General features: G+C 33.2%; 5 protein-coding genes across 7 annotated transcripts; 1 reads left to right on the top strand and 4 right to left on the bottom strand.

The window, feature by feature from the left end:
- Positions 1-2,673: 2,673 nt before the first annotated feature.
- LOC112086568 lies at positions 2,674-3,108 on the bottom strand. The gene has a single exon (XM_024155537.1). It carries the CDS (start codon positions 3,106-3,108, stop codon positions 2,674-2,676), a length of 435 nt encoding a protein of 144 aa, XP_024011305.1.
- Positions 3,109-5,948: 2,840 nt separating this feature from the next.
- Positions 5,949-8,888, bottom strand: LOC18018391 (probable ubiquitin-conjugating enzyme E2 33). Its single transcript, XM_006402032.2, has 11 exons — positions 8,754-8,888; positions 8,526-8,638; positions 7,836-7,902; positions 7,613-7,667; positions 7,326-7,364; positions 7,169-7,232; positions 7,010-7,071; positions 6,880-6,919; positions 6,750-6,777; positions 6,519-6,610; positions 5,949-6,429 (listed from the first exon to the last, which is right to left on the bottom strand). Exons 3-11 carry the CDS (start codon positions 7,890-7,892, stop codon positions 6,135-6,137), a joined length of 732 nt encoding a protein of 243 aa, XP_006402095.1. The 5' UTR covers positions 7,893-7,902; positions 8,526-8,638; positions 8,754-8,888; the 3' UTR covers positions 5,949-6,134.
- A 1,178-nt stretch (positions 8,889-10,066) lies between these two features.
- Positions 10,067-11,304, bottom strand: LOC18018390 (membrin-11). The gene is made up of 3 exons (XM_024155536.1): positions 11,069-11,304; positions 10,302-10,572; positions 10,067-10,228 (listed from the first exon to the last, which is right to left on the bottom strand). Exons 1-3 carry the CDS (start codon positions 11,302-11,304, stop codon positions 10,067-10,069), a joined length of 669 nt encoding a protein of 222 aa, XP_024011304.1.
- Positions 10,302-18,292, bottom strand: LOC18018388 (F-box protein At5g50450). Of its 3 annotated transcripts, none has more exons than XM_024155783.1 (6): positions 18,003-18,292; positions 17,762-17,924; positions 16,986-17,683; positions 13,721-13,784; positions 11,069-11,333; positions 10,302-10,572 (listed from the first exon to the last, which is right to left on the bottom strand). In XM_024155783.1, exons 1-5 carry the CDS (start codon positions 18,149-18,151, stop codon positions 11,304-11,306), a joined length of 1,104 nt encoding a protein of 367 aa, XP_024011551.1. In that variant the 5' UTR covers positions 18,152-18,292; the 3' UTR covers positions 10,302-10,572; positions 11,069-11,303. The 3 variants fall into 3 exon arrangements, with proteins under 3 accessions (XP_024011551.1, XP_024011552.1, XP_024011553.1); XM_024155784.1 differs by having other exon boundaries at positions 13,721-13,778; XM_024155785.1 differs by lacking the exons at positions 10,302-10,572; positions 11,069-11,333; positions 13,721-13,784 and adding an exon at positions 15,548-15,828.
- On the top strand, positions 12,612-13,122 carry LOC18018389. Its single transcript, XM_006402029.2, has 2 exons — positions 12,612-12,808; positions 12,916-13,122. The coding sequence occupies exons 1-2, from the start codon at positions 12,621-12,623 to the stop codon at positions 12,959-12,961; spliced, it is 234 nt and encodes a 77-aa protein (XP_006402092.1). The 5' UTR covers positions 12,612-12,620; the 3' UTR covers positions 12,962-13,122.
- Positions 18,293-18,648: the final 356 nt, after the last annotated feature.

The following is an 18,648-nucleotide window of genomic DNA, read 5'->3' as shown; positions in this document are numbered from 1 at the left end:
ATGCCCAGCGTAGAAACAGAATGAAAGGCCCCCGGATTCTTTAACTCGCAAAGGAGGTGGAGGAGGGAGGGGATCTTCTCTCTGTTTGCCTCTGAAATCCCGAGGAGATGGTCTTCTAGCTGGACTTCTGCGAGGAGGGGAACAACCTCTCCAGTTATCATAGCTCTTATGACGATCAGAAGAGTGAGGAGAACAAGGAATGGGATCCCGAATGGGTCCATAACCAATCTCCAAAGGTCTGTCAAGTCTCTTCCTAACAGTTTCTGAGGGGGTGTGAGATGGGAGCGCCTTTCTGTCTTCTTTCTTCTGTCGAATAGATTCTAGCCTCTATAGTGTTTGTTGATTGTTGATGTGACTATTCGGTGCATCAAGGCTTGTACTCTTACCGGCTTGGGGGCAATCTTCTTTTTCATGAGACATAGACATGCAGATAAAGCAGTGTTTCTCTATCCTTGTGTACTTAAAGACGATAGATACTTCCACGCCGGATGAGAATTGAATTGTTTTTGTGCTGAAGCGGAGGTTTTAGGCCATCTACTTGAACTTGGACAGAAGCATCTTCAACATCATGATTCTCATCAGTTCCAAGAACATTACCTATGACCTTGAGGTTGTTTGCAGTGCAGCAGTGCGTTGGCAGGGCGAACCTTTAACACGAGTGACCTGGGATACAAACATGGCCCATATAATTTAGGGTCCATTGTAGTTTTCAAAACATTAAAAAAAAATTATGGTAGAGGTCCAATCAGTTTGTAGGAACAATAACGTAAAGTGCCAAGATCAATGTTCAAAAAATCGCTAGGCGGTGGCTAGGCGGGTGATAGGAGACTAGCGCCTAGGCGTTAGCAAAATTTTCGTTAATTTTTATAAATTTTCTATCTATATATCATATTTTTTAAAATGTTTTAATTGTTTTCTTAAAAATTATTTTATCAAAATTTATGTTTGAATAAAAAGTAAGAAAAATTAATAAATAAAATTATAGAATAAAGTTCAACAAAGAAATCAAACTAAAAATCATCAAATTCTTCAAACTAAAATAAGTTTTAATCTAAAAACTTTAAAAATGTAAAGCAAAGAGAAATCTATCTAACTTATTCTTTAAACACGTCCATATCCACCATCTGCTCATTTTTAGACTCAAATTCAAAATCAATAGCTATATCATTTTCATCGTCGGAATCGATATCTCCTCTAAACTCATCGTTAAAATTGAAAGTTGAAACTTGAAACAGAGCACAAACAAAGTAAACAAAGATGAAAAGACAAATTAAGAGAATACAATATAGTTATATAATATATACAGATAGATAAAGAGAAGATTAAACAAACTTGTAGAGTTCAGCAATAGAGAATAATGATCCCTTCTTTAGTTTATGAAGGTAAAGTAGTGGGGAGGAACGAGGATGATTATATTAAGTTATTAACCCTAATCCACGTTTCAAATCTTTTTTTCTCTTTTCTGTAAACCGATGTTGGTTTACTATCCAAAACTGTAAAAATTGACTGAAAAAGATAAAAATAGTTAGTCTGATTTAGCCGATTTTACCGATTTGGTTCGATTTTTCTGATTTTTCCGATTTTTTATTAAACCAGATCTGTTTCACTGATTTTATGAAAATCGGGTCGGCTAACCCCGACTAGCTGCCTAAGCGGCCGCCTAGTCGCCAACTAGACTGATTTTTTGAACACTGGCCAAGATAGTAGGAGCCTAGGACATATTTACGAAGCTTTTTGTCATTTTAACTTTCTTCTTATTATTAGTTTTTAACTGATTTGTAAGTTGTAACGTATATATTTGATTTCAAAGAGTTTTTTAAAATATTTTTGATAGTTGAAAAGTGTTTAATGTTAAATAACAATCACTATTTATAAAAAATATTAATTAATATTCAACGGTTGTTTACTCATCTTTCACCCGTATATATATGGCATCTGTTTTTATTAGTTCACCATATATGGTTTAGAGTAAACAAGCAAAATATATAATATATTCAGATATCACAGATTTAAGTTTTTGAGTAATAAAAAATCTCTTTTTTTATAAGCAGGAGTTCATTAGCATTTGGAAATTGAATAACAACAGGTGTAAATTTGATTCTAATATTTTTTTTTACAAATTCCTAGAATATTATATACGTACATATTTCTTTCTTAATTTTTTTTATTGATAATTTGTCTAATCATAAAATTGTTTTTCTTTTGAAGGTATTTAATAATCAACATTTGGTGCAATTTCAAAGTTCACGGTGGTTTATATTTGACAAATTCATCATCTTCTCATTCCAGGTTCTATTTTCATTCATATTTTTTATTTATTTTGTGGGGTAGATAATTATGGGACAAAACTCAGGCTATAAAAAAAGAAAAGAAAAAGAAAAGGTTGAAAATTTTATTCAATCTCAAAGAGGATCACTTGATAAATTTCTAATTAAAAATTCTCAGGTAGATGATATTGTTAACGATGATAAGGAAGATGAATTAGGAAATGAAAATGAACAAAATGAACCAAATGAAATAAATGATCATGTTTTACTTTTTATACTACGATTTGGTTAAATATTGTAATTTTACTTTATATTTGATTTTATTGTACTAAATTTTCTTTTTAAACTAATAAAAAATTTCTTTTAATTTTTAATTTAAAATTCCAAAAATTGTATATTATAAGACTTATTTTAGTTTAGTAGCATAGAACGCCGGTATGCCGTGGACTCTGACCCAAAAAGGTATCTTTGAAGGAAAGACATCGGAAATAACTGGCTCCCAACGCTGCAAGAAAAATATCCATCTCTTGAAGTGGAATGGAGCTTCGCTAAGGACCGCTTGAAGATCAACTTCACACTTGAAATTGAATTGGAATTTCTCAGGGCCAAGATCTCTCCATTTGATCTTATCCTCCATCCGCCATACTTGCGGCATAAATGAGATCAAATTTTTTGGTTTCTGAATTGCAGGATTCAAAATCCTTCCAATGAGTGTGAGCTTATTGGCTTCAATAAAGTCTGGGTTTGCTTCATCAGGGAATTTGATAGGATGTTCTCGGATCCAACGACGAGATTTCACGAAATCATTCCCCTTCTCTTCTCTGGAATAGTGACGATCCATCTCACCGTGTCGAGCAAGAAAACTGTTCGAATAGATAAGTACAAAAGAACGCAAAAGAGCGTACGGCGTGAGGAGCACGAGGCGAGGAGTGACGGTGGGGAGAGACTTAGAGGGATGACGTGAGGAGGCTCAGAGGAGGCTGGGATGAGTCTCAATCGAAATCGCCCTTAGAAATTCTAGAGAGCGCCATATCTTATACGAGATGAAGATTTAATAACAGATAATTTTTAAAAATATCTAAACTTAAAAGGTAAATTATGCAAAAATAATGATGTAAAATTTTAATCTTTAGAATCGTAATTCTGCAATCTGTAGTCTTCAAAAAAAAGCCACATATATGTAAAAAAATCTAAAAAAGCCAATCTAAAAAAATAAGAGTTTCTTGACAAATAGGGTAGTTTTAAGTTTTTAATTGGCTGAAAGGGTGTATTTTTGGATTCACGTGTATTTTAAGAAGTTTTTGAACAGTGACATTTTTTTAATGGCAAAAGAACCTTCATTAAGAAAAAGAGAGTGTGAGAAAGCGTGTGAGAGGGCGAAGGAAAGTGAAAGAGAGTGAAAGAGAGAGTGACAGAGAGAGTGAGAGAGAGTATGACAGATGAGTAAAAAGTAATGTATTTAAATATTATTATTTTTTCTTTCTTCTTTTTTATATTATTTTTTTTTGAATCAATTATTGTAAATTATTCATAAAAACAAAATATTTAATATTTTTTATATATATTAAAAATATAAAAATCTTTTTTAACACATACTGAAATTTGAATTTTTAAAAACAGACAATATTTTTTTTTTTGCAATATACACAAATCTGAAAGTATTCACCATTTGTTGTACATTCGAAGGTATTTACTCAAAAGTATTCATCATTTTGTGTACAACTAAGTATTCACTCGAAGATATTCATGCGAAAGTATTCATCCCTAGGTATTCACGATTTGGTGTTCATTCATTTAGTGTACACTTGAAGGTATTCACCATTTGGTGTACACCCAAAAATACACTCGAAAGTATTCACCCGAAAATACACTCAGAGGTATTCACCATTAGGTGTATACCTATCAAGTATTCACAGGTATTTTTGATGTTCATTCATTTAGTGTACACATAAAAGTATTCACTATTTAGTGTACATATGAAGGTATTCACTCAAAGATATTTACCATTTGGTGTACACCTATTAAGTATTCACATATAAGGTATTCACTCAAAAATATTTAATATTTGGTATACAATTATCAGTATTCACCATTTTAATGTACGCTTGGAAGTTAGGTGAATACTTTCGATTGAATACAATGAGTGAATTCTTTTAGGTGAATTTCTTTGGATGAATACTTGATATTTGTACACTTGAAAGTCAAGTGAATACTTTCAATTAAATACCATAACTGAAGTATACATGTCTAAATTCTAATATATACATAACTGAAATATATAATAAAATTTTAAATATTATCCGTTTTAAAAAATTCAAATTTTAAAATGTGTAGAAAAAAATCTATATATAGAAAAAAATTTTAAAAGTGAACGAAGTAAATGAGGAAAAAAAAAAAGAGAAAGAGAAAAAAGAAAATAATATTTTATTTTTTTAACGTAAATAAACTAAAGTTAGGAGGATAATATAGATATTAACACACAAAAACTATCCAAACATATCCACTTTTTCAAAACCCACCCTTTTGGCAAATTTAAAATTTAAAACTACATTTTGGCCAATTTTCTCAAAAAATAATCACACAAAAGTTAATCAGAAAAGACATATTTGATCGGAAAGAACGTAAGACTTTTGTTACAAAGAAGTAAAGTATGAAGCATTCAAAATCATAAAATGAAAACTAAAAGATTGATATCGATGTAATTCGTAGATGAGATGGAAAACGAGAAATTAGCAGCAATACGGAAGACCAATAAAAGAGATGGAAAATGCCAACTATAGGTAGACGTTTTATTTGAAAAGAGATGACAAAATACATATATAAATAATGAGGTACAAAAATAGATGGTAATACAGTTTTCATATTTTTTTTTTTCATCAACAACTTGAAGATACATATAATAACATAGAACGAATACACACTTTGTTTTACATATGTAAAGCCAGAAACATAGATACACTAGTGTTGTCTGATAAATTCATATACATATACTATAGATATTACATGATGATGAACAAAAACAAAATGTGATATTTCACTTGGAAGAAAAATGGAGATAGAGAAACAGAAAAAGCAAGACGATCGGAAACACCAGTATAAGTGGAGGAGAAGGAGGAGCCACTGGTCCCATGATCAACGGAACGAACAACAACATTAACGCAACGATCACAATCGCCAAAATCGAACCCATTCCGATTCCACACTCGTTCGCCATTTTCTTTAATCTCTTCTTCAGATTCGTATTTCGGTATTTGTGATTATACAGTTTTCGTATTATTTGTAAAAAATTTCGTTGAATGCTGTCTTCCCAGTCGTACAATTGGTAAAATTATTCCAGCGGTACAACGTATCCGTCACGGTAAAAAGCTACATATCGAACCCATTATATTTTGCATATTTGTTTTTACCAAATTTATTCTCCTTGAGAGTTTTACAATAACATAAATTTGTATATTTAAAAGAAACTGAAGTCTGAAACAAGGGAAATATAAGTAACAGCTAATTTTTTGTTTGAAAAGGAGAAAGGCACACTATGCTTGCCTGACAATGATTTAGTTGAAACTTTAAACTGAGGGAAGAGACAAAGATTGTAGAACATAACACAAAAACCATCATATACCACCATTTTCTTCTAGCTAGATGGCAAACAAACATTTTGCCTCCTGCTGCTTTACATAGTAATTTCAGTTAAGCTACATTTTATATATATGTGACTTTAAGTGCCATTACAAACTCAATGTAAACTGATTTTTTATAAGAAAGGGTGAGAACAAAAGACACTACTTAGTATTGAGAGTGAGAGAGCAAAGATAAACAATTTTTTACCAGACTGATTTTGCAATCATGTTGCGTTGCTTTGGCATCTAATCACAGTTGAAGCAAAGGCAAAGCCATTACAACTCCAACAATCGATACTAGCAACACTATTATCCAACCTGGTAATGCTTCTTTCTTGTTCCTTCTCCTCTTGTTCAATCCCACTTCTTTCGTGTCTTCCTTTCTGAGACCAACGCTTTTCTCTGACTCGTCTCTCGCGTTGTCCTTCTCAGGAGAATCCTCAGGTGTTCTCTGTTGCGTGGCTGTTGCTTCTTCTTCTTTTTCAGCTACTTGTTGCTGACTATACTTCTCTAAATACTCGGGAAATAGTTTCCGAAAAGTTGCACTGCCACAACAGTTCTCTAATCAACTTCTGAGATTTATCCTACACTCAAAACAGTAACAGTTTTTTTTTGGGGTGGGAATGAAACTTACTTTTTACAATTGAAAGCAAGAGATGACTTCGCCAAGAGTTGTTTCTCGGCTACAGTCGTGTTCACGCTTCCAGTTGTGGGACTGTTATCCATCTGTGTACCACAAGATTTTAATTGAGAAACTAAATTTAATGAACGTAAGAACTGAATGGAGTTCTGAAGCTAAGAACAAGGGGTAATAAACTGAGAGGTTCTTCAAGAAGCAAAGGTCTAGAAACAGCAATGAGCTTACCATAAATGAGAGAAGTCCTGTAAGTATGCTGCGTTTAGGAAAAGGAATTGGTTAAATTAGGATCCATTACTCTCTCTCTCTCTCTTTCATTTAGTAACTTGAAAACATTTTGAATGTACTGATCATATACCTTGACACTGACCACATTGGATTCCAGCTTTCTGGATGAACTGTACATACCATGGTAAAGCTTATCAGATAATAGACAAGTTCATTGAAATTTAAAAACAAAAAAGAATGAAAAAGCAGAATGTGCTTACAATCACTCATAGACAAGCAGAGTTTCTTTTGTGTCGCAAATCGACCGTTTGGTGTTGTCATCCTGCAGCCACAAAAAGTTTGGTTCACTTAGAAAGCAGGAATAAAACATAGGAGAGTGTCAATATTAAAATAGAATTCTGAAGAAACAAAGAGCGCACGTGATTCCGGGTGGCTTGTAAGGATATTCTGCAGGGAACTTGATCTTCCCATAGTAGAATCCACCTAACCAAGAGAATCCAAAATATTAGAATCAGATGTTCCTTGGGAATGCAGAAGATCACACTTAATATGCAAGTTAACAAAGAAGATTCAAACCTGCGAAAGGAGTTCCATCACTGCCTTCCAACACATAATCTGTAAGATTAAGAACAACTCATAAGTTTCTTTTATGGTTCTATAAATATAACAAGTCTTCGTCATTTCTGATACCGTTACGGTTTCCCTCACCTTAGCAACACCCTATTCCATACTTGTTTGTATATACACAACGAAGAAACATATGTTCGGTATCTATATACACTAATGTCAACATCCCCATTGCCAAACTTTCAACATAACACCTAGAAAGCAGAGTCAGGGGAAGAAAGACATGAAAGACTTACGCCACTCGAGAATATCATTTGGGGAAGGACGAGCAACAACATGTGAGACTGGTTCCTAGCATTCCATAATAGAACATATCAAATATACTCTCAAAGTAATGTATATAAGATAAAAATTATCCTAGACCAAAAACCATGAAAGCTTTGTACAAGAAGAGAAACCACATTTGAAAAGTCTTTTTGAAATATTTTGATGGGAAAATCAATAGAGAAGAAACTATACCTTGCAAAGTGATCTGTATTCTTTTTGAAGACGCTTTATACAAGCTTTCTCTGCCATCTAAGTGCTTCTGCAAAGAAGAAAAATCCACCTTCGATTATGATATGAAAAAGACAGTGACATAAACATATTTAATTGCTTCATCAGGTCATTTCGACACAGAAATCATCATCCGTAGCCCAAACAGCTTTTTGTGGCATCAACATTTGGCAAAAAAAAGTTCCATGAACAAGCAAGGACAAGAAAACATCACTTGAGGGAAATAAACATGGAGGAATGCATGAACCTATTTTGTCATGTTATATATGTCAACTTGTATTCCTATCCACGTGGTGGAATTACACGAAAATGGAGCTCATAAAAACTAAACACAGGATTATCAAGAACTTGATTTTGAAGTGAAGTCCAAACAATTGAATATACGAAATAAAAAATCTAGAAATGTAATCTACAAGCCATTGACCTATTCCTACTATCTCAAAGACACAAACAAAGGGAATAAGTAATAACTCCTTAATAATCTGTTTCAAAATAAAGATTGATCAAATGATTCCACAAAGAAAAAAAAAAGCAAAAAAGGGTAAAACTTGTGAGAAATTAAAAAGCCTAAGAAAAGAACAAAAAACATCCAGACAAACCGATGGAAATCGTAGAAATCAAAGAATATTCTCTAAAGATCCCCTAAAAACATACCTCCTCGACTCGGAAATTCAATTGATTCAATCGAGAAATTGAATAACGAAAACAGAAATCGCAAAGCCAAATAAAGTTCGATGGAGGCGTGAATAGCGATTGAAGCTTCTGATCTGGGATGACGAAGTAGAAGATCACAGCAAAGAAGATGCAGCGAAGTTATTTGGTGAGTAGATGAGATAAGATCCAAGAGGAAAAGTATGTGAAAAATCGGAATAGATACAAGACCTGGAGCGAATTTTCAATATCTCTCTGGGTTTCTCTCGTTATTAATCATTTGTTTCTCATTTTTCGACGCGGCAGAGAGCAAAGAGAAGGAGAGAGGAAAGAGAGACGGAGGAGAAAGCCTTGTGCTGGTTTTACTTTAACCGAAAAAACAATTGAGCACACGTGCTTGGTCGGTACTGTTTAAATTACGGCATCCTATCCTGGTTTAGACTTTGAAACCCAAGCAAATTGATTTTATTAATAAATATTAAAAAAAAAGAATAAAAAATATTACTCATTGATTTGCTTGAATAAAAAAATCAATTTAATCAAATCAATTTGCTTGAATAAAAATATTACTCAATGATTTACTCATTGATTTTCATACCTGTGTAATTTGCTTGTTGAATAATAAATATTCAATGAGTTCAGAAGTTATTAAATTATTATCGATTTAGTTAGGAAAATTTTAAAAACATTTATAGGTTTCTTTGTCTTATATTTGAGAAGTTCTGAAATCTCCTAAGTTTTACAGATCCAAAGTTGTATTTGAGTTATATATCAATATAAGACGAAATTAGTGAAAAGAGGGTTGAAATTGTTTAGTAAGAGTTAGAGGATTCAATCTATAATAAATGGTGAGGTAAAACTTGATCGAACATTGCAAAAGTATGCGATTTGATGAAGTATTTTGACAAAAACGTGACTAAATTCTTAGATGAAAAATTTAGAAATATGTTTCATTTCGGTATTGGTTTACAAAATAGTAAAATTATTTAAAACATATTCAATTTGGTTTGGTAAAGTTAAAATATTGTTTGGTTTACGGTATATCGGTTTAATAAAAATCAAAGCCATATATGCAATTCAGTTTGGTTTAACTTTTTTTTTTTTAAATTCCATAATTTTCATTACAAAAAAAAGAAATCGCTGTATAACAAACACATTTGCTTTCGAGAAATAGCATTCTCTGCATTATTAAAGTAGACAGTAACAGAGTATAAATGAATGTTATTCTGCTCATCAAGAACTTTTGTTCCAGTTGCCACATTCCACCAAAAATGCAATAATGCAAATGACACAAGTCCGACATATATACATATTTTATCTCGAAGGAATAAAGAAACAACAACTGACATAAATAAAGAGCAAAGGAAGAGGAGGATACATAGGTACCATTTTGACAATCTCAACTTGATGAACTATATAATCAATGTCTTGTAAGAGTCATAAACAAAAACAAAATGCTTAGTAAGTGAAAATCTTCCTAAGAAACTCTCTACTCTTTACATACAAATCTGCGTACGCAAAACTCGTTTCGATTTTCTTAGGTTTTAGCGTGTCCATCTTATGAAAAAATACAAAATGACAAGCGTTGCGATCATACCGGCGTATTTGATCCAAGTGTCCACACGATTACGCCTCTCAATGAGCCTCAATACCGAGTTTGAGAGCCCTACCGTGTTCAAAACATCCAAAGCTTTACGCTGTGCACTCTGAGAAACCAAAACAAAACCAATGTCAGAAACCGTTCCAAGCTAAAGCTTGTGGCTTCGATTAGAGTTTTACCTTGAAACGATCCCTTTGTTCAGCGTATTTGGAGAGTATAGCAACTCCACTTGAAAACGAATCTTCGAGCATTCTCTTTGAGTTCTTCACAGAGTTCATTGCTTGAGCTTCCTCATCGAATATTTGTAGAATGTGGGCTCCTTCTCCGCTCGCTCTTCCCAACAAATCCGCCTTCTCTTTAGCTTCCAACATCTTTCTCTGGTTCCTCGACATGTGTTTTTCCAGACTTTGGTTCAAATACTCCGCCTCCTCTCCCACTTGTTCAGTCTTTCTGCGAATTCAACATAACAGATTGATGGAGAAGAAACTACTCTCAACTTTTAAGCACTACTTAAGAAGTTCATAAACCAAAGAAGGAATATGTATTCAGCCATTTGGATGATCTATGAAAATGTGTAAATTTGCAACTTTCCAGGCATGTCAGATCATCAATAATGGTAAAATTCAATGCAACGTTTAAGCACTACTTAAAAAGTTCATAAACCAAAGAAGGAATATGTATTCAGCCATTTGGATGATTTATGAAAATGTGTAAATTTGCAACTTCCCAGGCATCTCAGATCAATGCAGCGTTTAAGCACTACTTAAGAAGTTCATAAACCAAAGAGGGAATATGTATTCAGCTATTTGGATGATCTCTGAAAATGTGTGTAAACTTGGAACTTTCCAGGCATCTCAGATCACCAATCAATAACTTTAATCTCTTGAAAAATCAAGATTTTGAGAAGAAGCAAATCAAGAATTCAAAAACAGGGATTTGTACTGACCTTCTCCAGAGATCACGTTGGGATTTGACAGGGATTGAGCGCCAGAGAGCGTCCATGTTGGAGCAGAGAGATTGGAGCTCAGTAATGTCTCGTTTCACGGAAGACGCTAGCTCGGGAGAATCCATAGGAGCTGACTCGAACCTCTCAACTCCGTAACGAGTCCTAAGTAGAATCTTTTTCGCATTACTATAAACCTCGGACAAGCCTCCGCCTCCTCCCATTGTCCCAGACGCCATTATAGCACAAGAAGACGACCCAGAAACTGCTGTAATCGAAAACCAGATGATCAAGAATTTGATTGCAAAATCAAGCTTATAATGTACCTATTACCTCAAGACAAAATACAAAGAGGCAAACTCTTTAAAAGATAAGTAAAACTTGAATCAAAGCAACATTCAAAAAATTTGCCGTAAACCGATGCGATTATGACAAAAAATACACATCGACACAAATCACTCGAAACAGAATCAGCAATTCGATCAAATTCCGAGAAATTTTGAAGATTCCTCTAGGAAATACCTCGAATCAGAGATTAAATTGAATCGATCGGCTATGTGAAAATGAAGAAACCATAAAAAGCAACATCAATCTAATGAGTTAAATCTAAGGATAGCCTAAGAAACTCATCCGCGTACCAGTTCGATGGAGGCGTGAATTGCGATTAAAGCCTCGCTTTGGATAACGAAGCAAATGCAGCGAATTCAATCAATGAGATCAGATCCAAGTACAATTTTTGAAAATCGGAATAGATCAGAGAGAATTTCAGCGAGGGAGGAGATAATCTCTATCTCAGGGTTTCTCGATTTTGATCATCTTCTCACAGAGAGGAAAGAGAGAGGAAGGAGCAAGGGGCTGGTTTTACTTTAAACCGGAAAATAAAAACAATTGAACGTGCTTGGCCGGTTCTGTATAATTAGCCCGGTTCGGTATCTATTTATAAACAGTTGACTAAACAAGTAAACAAACAGTAAAGAGAAATTGAGACTAATTTAGCTACTCAGTAAGTCACTTAATTAAGTCTTTTGGCATCCAGATATGGCATCTATTTTTCAATTGATGAAAGTCCCAAATATTTGACTTTATTTTTCTATTATTCTTCTGAGAGAAAATATTAAAAATGAAATAATAATGTTGGTTATTACTAATTAGTAATTAGCATAGAGACAAAACCCAACTGTTAATGTTGTTTTATCTGCAACTTTTCCTCTCATGAAGTTGGACTTGCTGACTTGCCAATATTAGTAAAACACTAAACATATTATTTTTCATGGCTAATACATAAACAATAACGTGGATACATGTGCTTGTGTAAAAATGTCAGGACTCTTATTAGTGAATGTTCTATAAATTAGTAGATTAAGATAAATATCTCAACATCTGAAAAAAGTTTCACGTGATCAGATCTCAAAAAGTCACAAGAACAATACATATCCTACAAAGCAACCAACCTTTACAACTTGTCTTTCTCCATCTCTCTCTCTTTTTCCTTTAACTCAAACATCTCTACCCAAAAGTTTCTCAAGAAGCAATAGACCAAAAGGAGAATTCACTAATGAAGAGATTCCTTCCATCAAGATCGATCTCAGTAGCTCTGCTTCTGATTTTGTTAGCTATCTTTAGCAGCAAGTTTCACATAGAGGCACACAGAGATTTGAGAGATTTGCAAATAAGCAAGGAGATACCTCTTGGAGGAAGCTTACGAAGAATCCCAAGAAGTTGGTCCAGTCCTATACAGAACAAGTTAGTGAACTGCTAACACAATCAAATTTTCAATCATTTACACAAACCCAAATCGTTTTGTTAGATGTAATTTGACATCAACATTGTGTAATTGTTTTTTGTACCAGGAGAGACCCATGTAGGAAACAGAAGATCACATCAAGAGAACCATAGATCTCTCTTCTTCTTCTTTTTTGAACTTAGATTTTCTGAGTTTATTTTTGTTTTTTTTGTTGTAGACTAGTATTCCTTCACAATTAATTTGTGAATGATGCAATGTAGAGTTTGTTACTGTTCTTACTGGAGAGTCTTACTCTGCCACTGTTTTTATTTGAGCCATGGATCTTTGCTTAATGTTTAGACCTCTAACGAGTGTTTATTGAATTTTGTAGGATTTAAATCATTTTCATATGTCTGTATATTTACTTGAGTTCTAATATGGACATGTGTAATAGCAACTGTGGAACTAAATCCTGAAAACTTCCCATGTTTATCAAGATCATTGAATATTAGAATAACTCATTAACTCTACATATCAAAAACCCAATTGAAGGTATATATGAAGAAAATCCTGGAACAAGATATCCTGCTCATAAATGCTAGACTTGCATACCGATCAAATAAAGAAGTCCAAGAAAGATGCTTTGTGTTGCTTTGAGACTGATAAAGTGGATAGTCAGGTGTTGCTGTTAATTGATCTCAAACTATAGATTTGAGACATGAAACAAACTTGCAATCTTTAGAGAGAAACTATATATTGCAACTTGGAGTGTCTGTGTGTCAGAACAGCCATGGGATAGCTTCTGAGTATAACTTTCTAATAGAAATTGTGTAATTATGTATTATTGTAGAAATTTCACTAGAACACAAAGAGAAACCTAATAGGAACAAAAATAACATTTCTACAAGGAGATTTAGGGTTTATAAGTTTACTCCCAACCAGAAGAAGCTCGAGCAGCAGCTTGGTATGTCATAGATGTGTCCCATCCATCTGTTGCTGGAACATCGAAAATTGCAAAACAGAACAAAAAATTCACCATAAATGAGTTACAAAAACATTAACATAGAAATCAACAAAAGTTGGGTTTTATTAGGTTTGAGCCTTACAAACACATTTAAAGCCTAAAGATAAAACTCATCTCCAAAAGCTAGCTTGTAAGGTGAAGAAGTCTTTGAACTTGTAAACCATGTGTTATTTCTTCCCCTTTGTAATGTTAGACATTTTAACTTTGTTATTTTGTCTTTTTCCTCCATATAAAGGTTTATTCAATCTTACCATTTGCATCAGTCCAAGAATGGTCTCCTCCATATTCAGGAGCAGGCAAAAATCCAACCAAAATTAGGATGTGGATAGCGTAAATACAACTAAACAAATCGTTTTTGCTATTGATTTCTCGTGCTATTTTCTAAAAAAAAATCCGTATTTGAAAAGCTTTTGAATTATTGTCTTAAAGTTACTTATTGTTTGCAAATTGAATTCAACGAATGTAACAAATACAAGTTTCATCGATGTTTAGTTTCTTTTGGAGTTGAAGATTTTCATTAATTGTTTTAGGTATGTATTTATAAGAGCATCTCCAAGAGACATTTCATATCTTCAAATTTTTGAAGTTTTATGAACTCTAAAAGAGACTTAAAATCTTCAAATTTTGAAGATCTGAACAGTGACACTCTATATTTGAAGTTTTATTATTCAGATCTTCGAATTTGAAAATTCATCTTTTCTATTGCATTTTGGTCCTTCTAATTAACTATTTTTATAAATAATGTCTTTATTTATGTTTCTTTATCATTTTAATTTTATAATATATCTGATAATTATTTCATATATATTTTTTATAATTGTAATTTCAAATTAAAGAAAACAACTTCAAATTAAAACATCACATAAAAACATTACAAAAAATAAACTACAAATACATATAAATATAACATAATATTCTTATACAGATTTATTAATACAACATAAAGTTCTTAAAAAAAAATTACAAGCACACATAAATATTACACAAATTAAAATACTACAACAGTACTAATAATCAGGCAAATTTGATCCTGAACCTCCAAGACCACCAAAATATTGTCCATATATATTTGGAGTTGGAAGTTGTTATTGTTCTTGAGTTCTTTTTTGTCACTTCGAAAGACATTGATTGATCATATATGGGAGTATTACGGAAACAATGTTAGTGAATAATTTAGTATTCTATTTTGCTATTTCTAATTATGTTTGTGTGTTTTTTATAATATTAATGATGTTTAATTAATTAATATTATCTGTAATTTTTTAATATGTGTTTTATTGTTATTTATATTATTTAATGAGTTTAGTTAATTATTCTAAAAAGTAAGGACTATAATGCAAAGTATAAAGTTTTTGAAGTTTATTTTGAAGTGTCACTCTTGGAGAGAAACAGCTAAAATTTCAAATTTGAAGTCTCTGGATCTTCAAAAATGAAGTCTCTCTTGGAGATGCTCTAAGGTTCTTGTGTACGAGTTACAGTGGAAACTGATGATGGAATATACGTTTTTTTTTTGTCAACGATGGAATATACGTTTTTTGATTGACAAAATTGATGGAGAAAGATTTTTTTTTTTTGTTTTGTTAATGCTTGCATCAAATGATCAAAGTCATCAAGAATAAATTGAATTGGTTTTATAATGCTAATTAAATTAGAATTTGTCCCCTTAATTTTTTTTTTAAATTGTCCTTATAATGTTTTATTGAAATTTTTTCTCATTATGCCCATTAATTTTGAATTATTTAATTAATTAAATTTCTATATTAATAATATTTTATACTTAAAAAATATCTGTAGAAAAGAGATTCTACATCCCCATCCACACATTCTCTTTCTTCTCCATCGACATCATCGACACAGACTCCTCCACTTACACAGTTTTCGCCGGAAAATCAAATTCCGGTAAATACACAATCTACACAGTCTATACAGTCTTTTTCATTCGCCTGTCTTCTTCGTTATCATTCAGTTTCGAGTTTACCATATTTGATGCAGTAGATATATAAACCTAGGGAAAATCTGCTTGATCAATGAGAAAAAAGAAGAAAAGAACGATGACAACCAAAAAAAAAACGTCAAAACTGATAAAAAATGTTGAAAAGTAAAAAAAAAAAGATTTTCGAAAATTTTAAGATCTGGATGTTAACTAATTTTCCTAGATTTTCTTAGATTTTGGTAGAAGATGTATTCTACGGTAATGTAGAATGAAGTCTAACAGGTAGAAGATGCATTCTATGTTAATGTAGAATAAAGTCTAACAAGTAGAAGAACCGTTCTACAATAACTTAGAACCTGGTCTAACAGGTAGAAGATGTATTCTACTAACATGTAGAATATAGTTTATCCAGTAGAAGTTGTAATCTACCAATCGATAGAATATATAAAGACCTATAGAAAACGACTTCTACAAACTGGTAGAATATGTGAAGAACTATAGAAATGAGATTCTACGTAAACGTAGAACATAGAACATACATTCTATCAAGCGTAGAACGAATTTTAAAAATATTATAAAAATATTTTTTTCCATAAATGATATACGAAAATATTTTTAATTTCTTTTTAGATAATTTCGAAATTTTTAAAATATAGTTTCATATTTATATTTTATTATAACTGCCATAACTAATTCAAAAGGACAATTATGTCAAAAAGTGACAAAAAATAGAAAACATTAAAAGGACAAATTTTAATTCAATTGACATTATAAAACCAATTCTCCCAATAAATTATAGTATACTTGTTCTTTTGAAATACATCGTCCTATAAGTTTGTATTTTTCTAGTATAAATATGCTTTTGTATTTGTTGTTCTTAAAATAATAAACTACTCGTAAAAATATACTTACACCCTAAATAAAAGGTTAATTAATCTTAGAAACGCAATATCATCTGTAAATAAAAATTTAATATCATTTGGTTTAACATAGCATGTCCGTTATTCATAGAAACGCATTTTCTTGCCCACATTAGTAAATTAATAATAAGAAGAAGAAAAAACATCTTTAACAAAAAAAAAAAGAAGAAGAAAAAACATGAACATTATTAATTACATGAACAATTAAATACCCCAAAAAAAGAGTCAACAGGTCAAAGAGACTGTTTCATGCAAATTAGACATTTCTAAATTTTCACTAAAAAAGTAAAAACACAAAAAGAAAGCGTCAGAGCCGTTACCGAGCAGCATGATTCTCAACCTCCACCACCTCACCGTCACCGTCGCCGATCGCCGCCGCTTCAGCAACCAACAGATCCAACGGTGCACATTCCATCTTATGCTTCGCTCTCCAATCCAACGCCTGACATCCTCTAGAGCAATAATTCACTTTTCCACAAACAGAACATCGCCGGAACTCATGCCACCGAGTCTCCGGCCTCCCGCATCCGCCGTGAGAACACATCCTTAACCCATCCAGTAAAACAACCCGACCCGAATCAAACCAATCTTTCAAAAACCGGTTCACTGGGTGAATCTCCTGAACCGGTACTCCTCCTACTCCGCCGCCGACGCTGCAGGCGAGATCGGTTAGTTTTTCGTTACCGGATTTGTGAGAGAGGTAAGCGCGTAGAGAGCAAGCGAGCTCTCTCGCGTTGGCCTGAATCAAAACCCGACGACCTTCGGAGACGTCGCGAGAAACGCCGTAACCGTCTTGGAGGCAGTGACCGAGTTCCCGGAGCGCATCCACGTGGCCGAGATAAGCCGACCGCGCGCATAGCGCGACTCCAGCGCGTAGGTTCTTATCGGATTTGGTACCGCCGCTTCCGTTAAACTGAATCACCGACAACGAGTACAGTGCCGGCGCGTGAGACTTAATCGCGGCTCTCGCCATCAGAGACGCGCCGCTCACTGGGTTTTGAAGACAGTAAAATCGGATCTGTGCAGAGAAAAAGAAAAAAAATAAAGAAGATGAAATCGGAATCGAAGAGATGGATGAAGGTTGAAGAAGACGGACCATTCCGAGAGCGTAGCAGGCGTCGATGTTTCCGGCATTAACGCAGAGTCTAAGGAATTTGTGAGCGGAATCGGACCATTTCGCCGCCGTGACGGCTAGGGTTTGAGTTCCGGCTCTGGATAAAACCAGAGGATGCAAGCCCAATCGATTCAATCTCTTGCATCTGAAACGACAACCGTCAAAGTAAATTAGTCGGAATCGAGGAGATGAATCGGCGGCGGAGGGAGAGAAGGCGGCTTACGTGAAGAGAACGGTGAGGAAATCGGCGGGAGAAGAAGCGGAGGAGCTGAGTTTTTGGAGGATAGAGATGACGAGATCGTCGGGTAAGTCGTCGAAGAGGTTGACCGTGAGATTCTCCAGCCTGGGTTTCTTGTTTAGATGCGTCGTCATCGGAAAAATGGCAAAACTCGTTGAAGGAGGAAGAAGAAGAGAAGATTTGATTATTTTTTGTTTGTTTGTTGGTTTATGTTGAAAACTGAGAGTAGAGAGAAAAAAGCGAGAGGAGGAAGAAGAAGATGTGTGTTTGCATTTATAGACACACAGAAATACACTCGTGATATATGAGAGAAACTGTTTTCGCTATAAGGTCGTGGCATTTTTTTTATTTTTTTTTAAATCTATCGAAAAATGAGGTCAGAGGGTAAGCGTAATTAGATTTTTTGAAACTTAAATAGGAAATTAACCCATAAACAAGAGAATATTTTCATACTTTTTTAAAATATAATTGCCCAAAAATACAGTTTTTCAAAATGGTGGACTTATTTTATTTTATTCTTTTTTTATTTTTATTTTATTTTTATTCCTTTTTTATTTTTTAACTTTATATTTATATAGTTACATCCATCTATAATATATACACATAAATATACATATATATTTATATAATA

Source organism: Eutrema salsugineum, unplaced genomic scaffold, assembly GCF_000478725.1.
Source record: "Eutrema salsugineum unplaced genomic scaffold, Eutsalg1_0 scaffold_2, whole genome shotgun sequence".
NCBI lineage: Eukaryota > Viridiplantae > Streptophyta > Magnoliopsida > Brassicales > Brassicaceae > Eutrema > Eutrema salsugineum.
The sequence above is the reverse complement of the archived record's forward strand: the minus strand, read 5'-3'. Positions and strand labels throughout refer to the sequence as shown.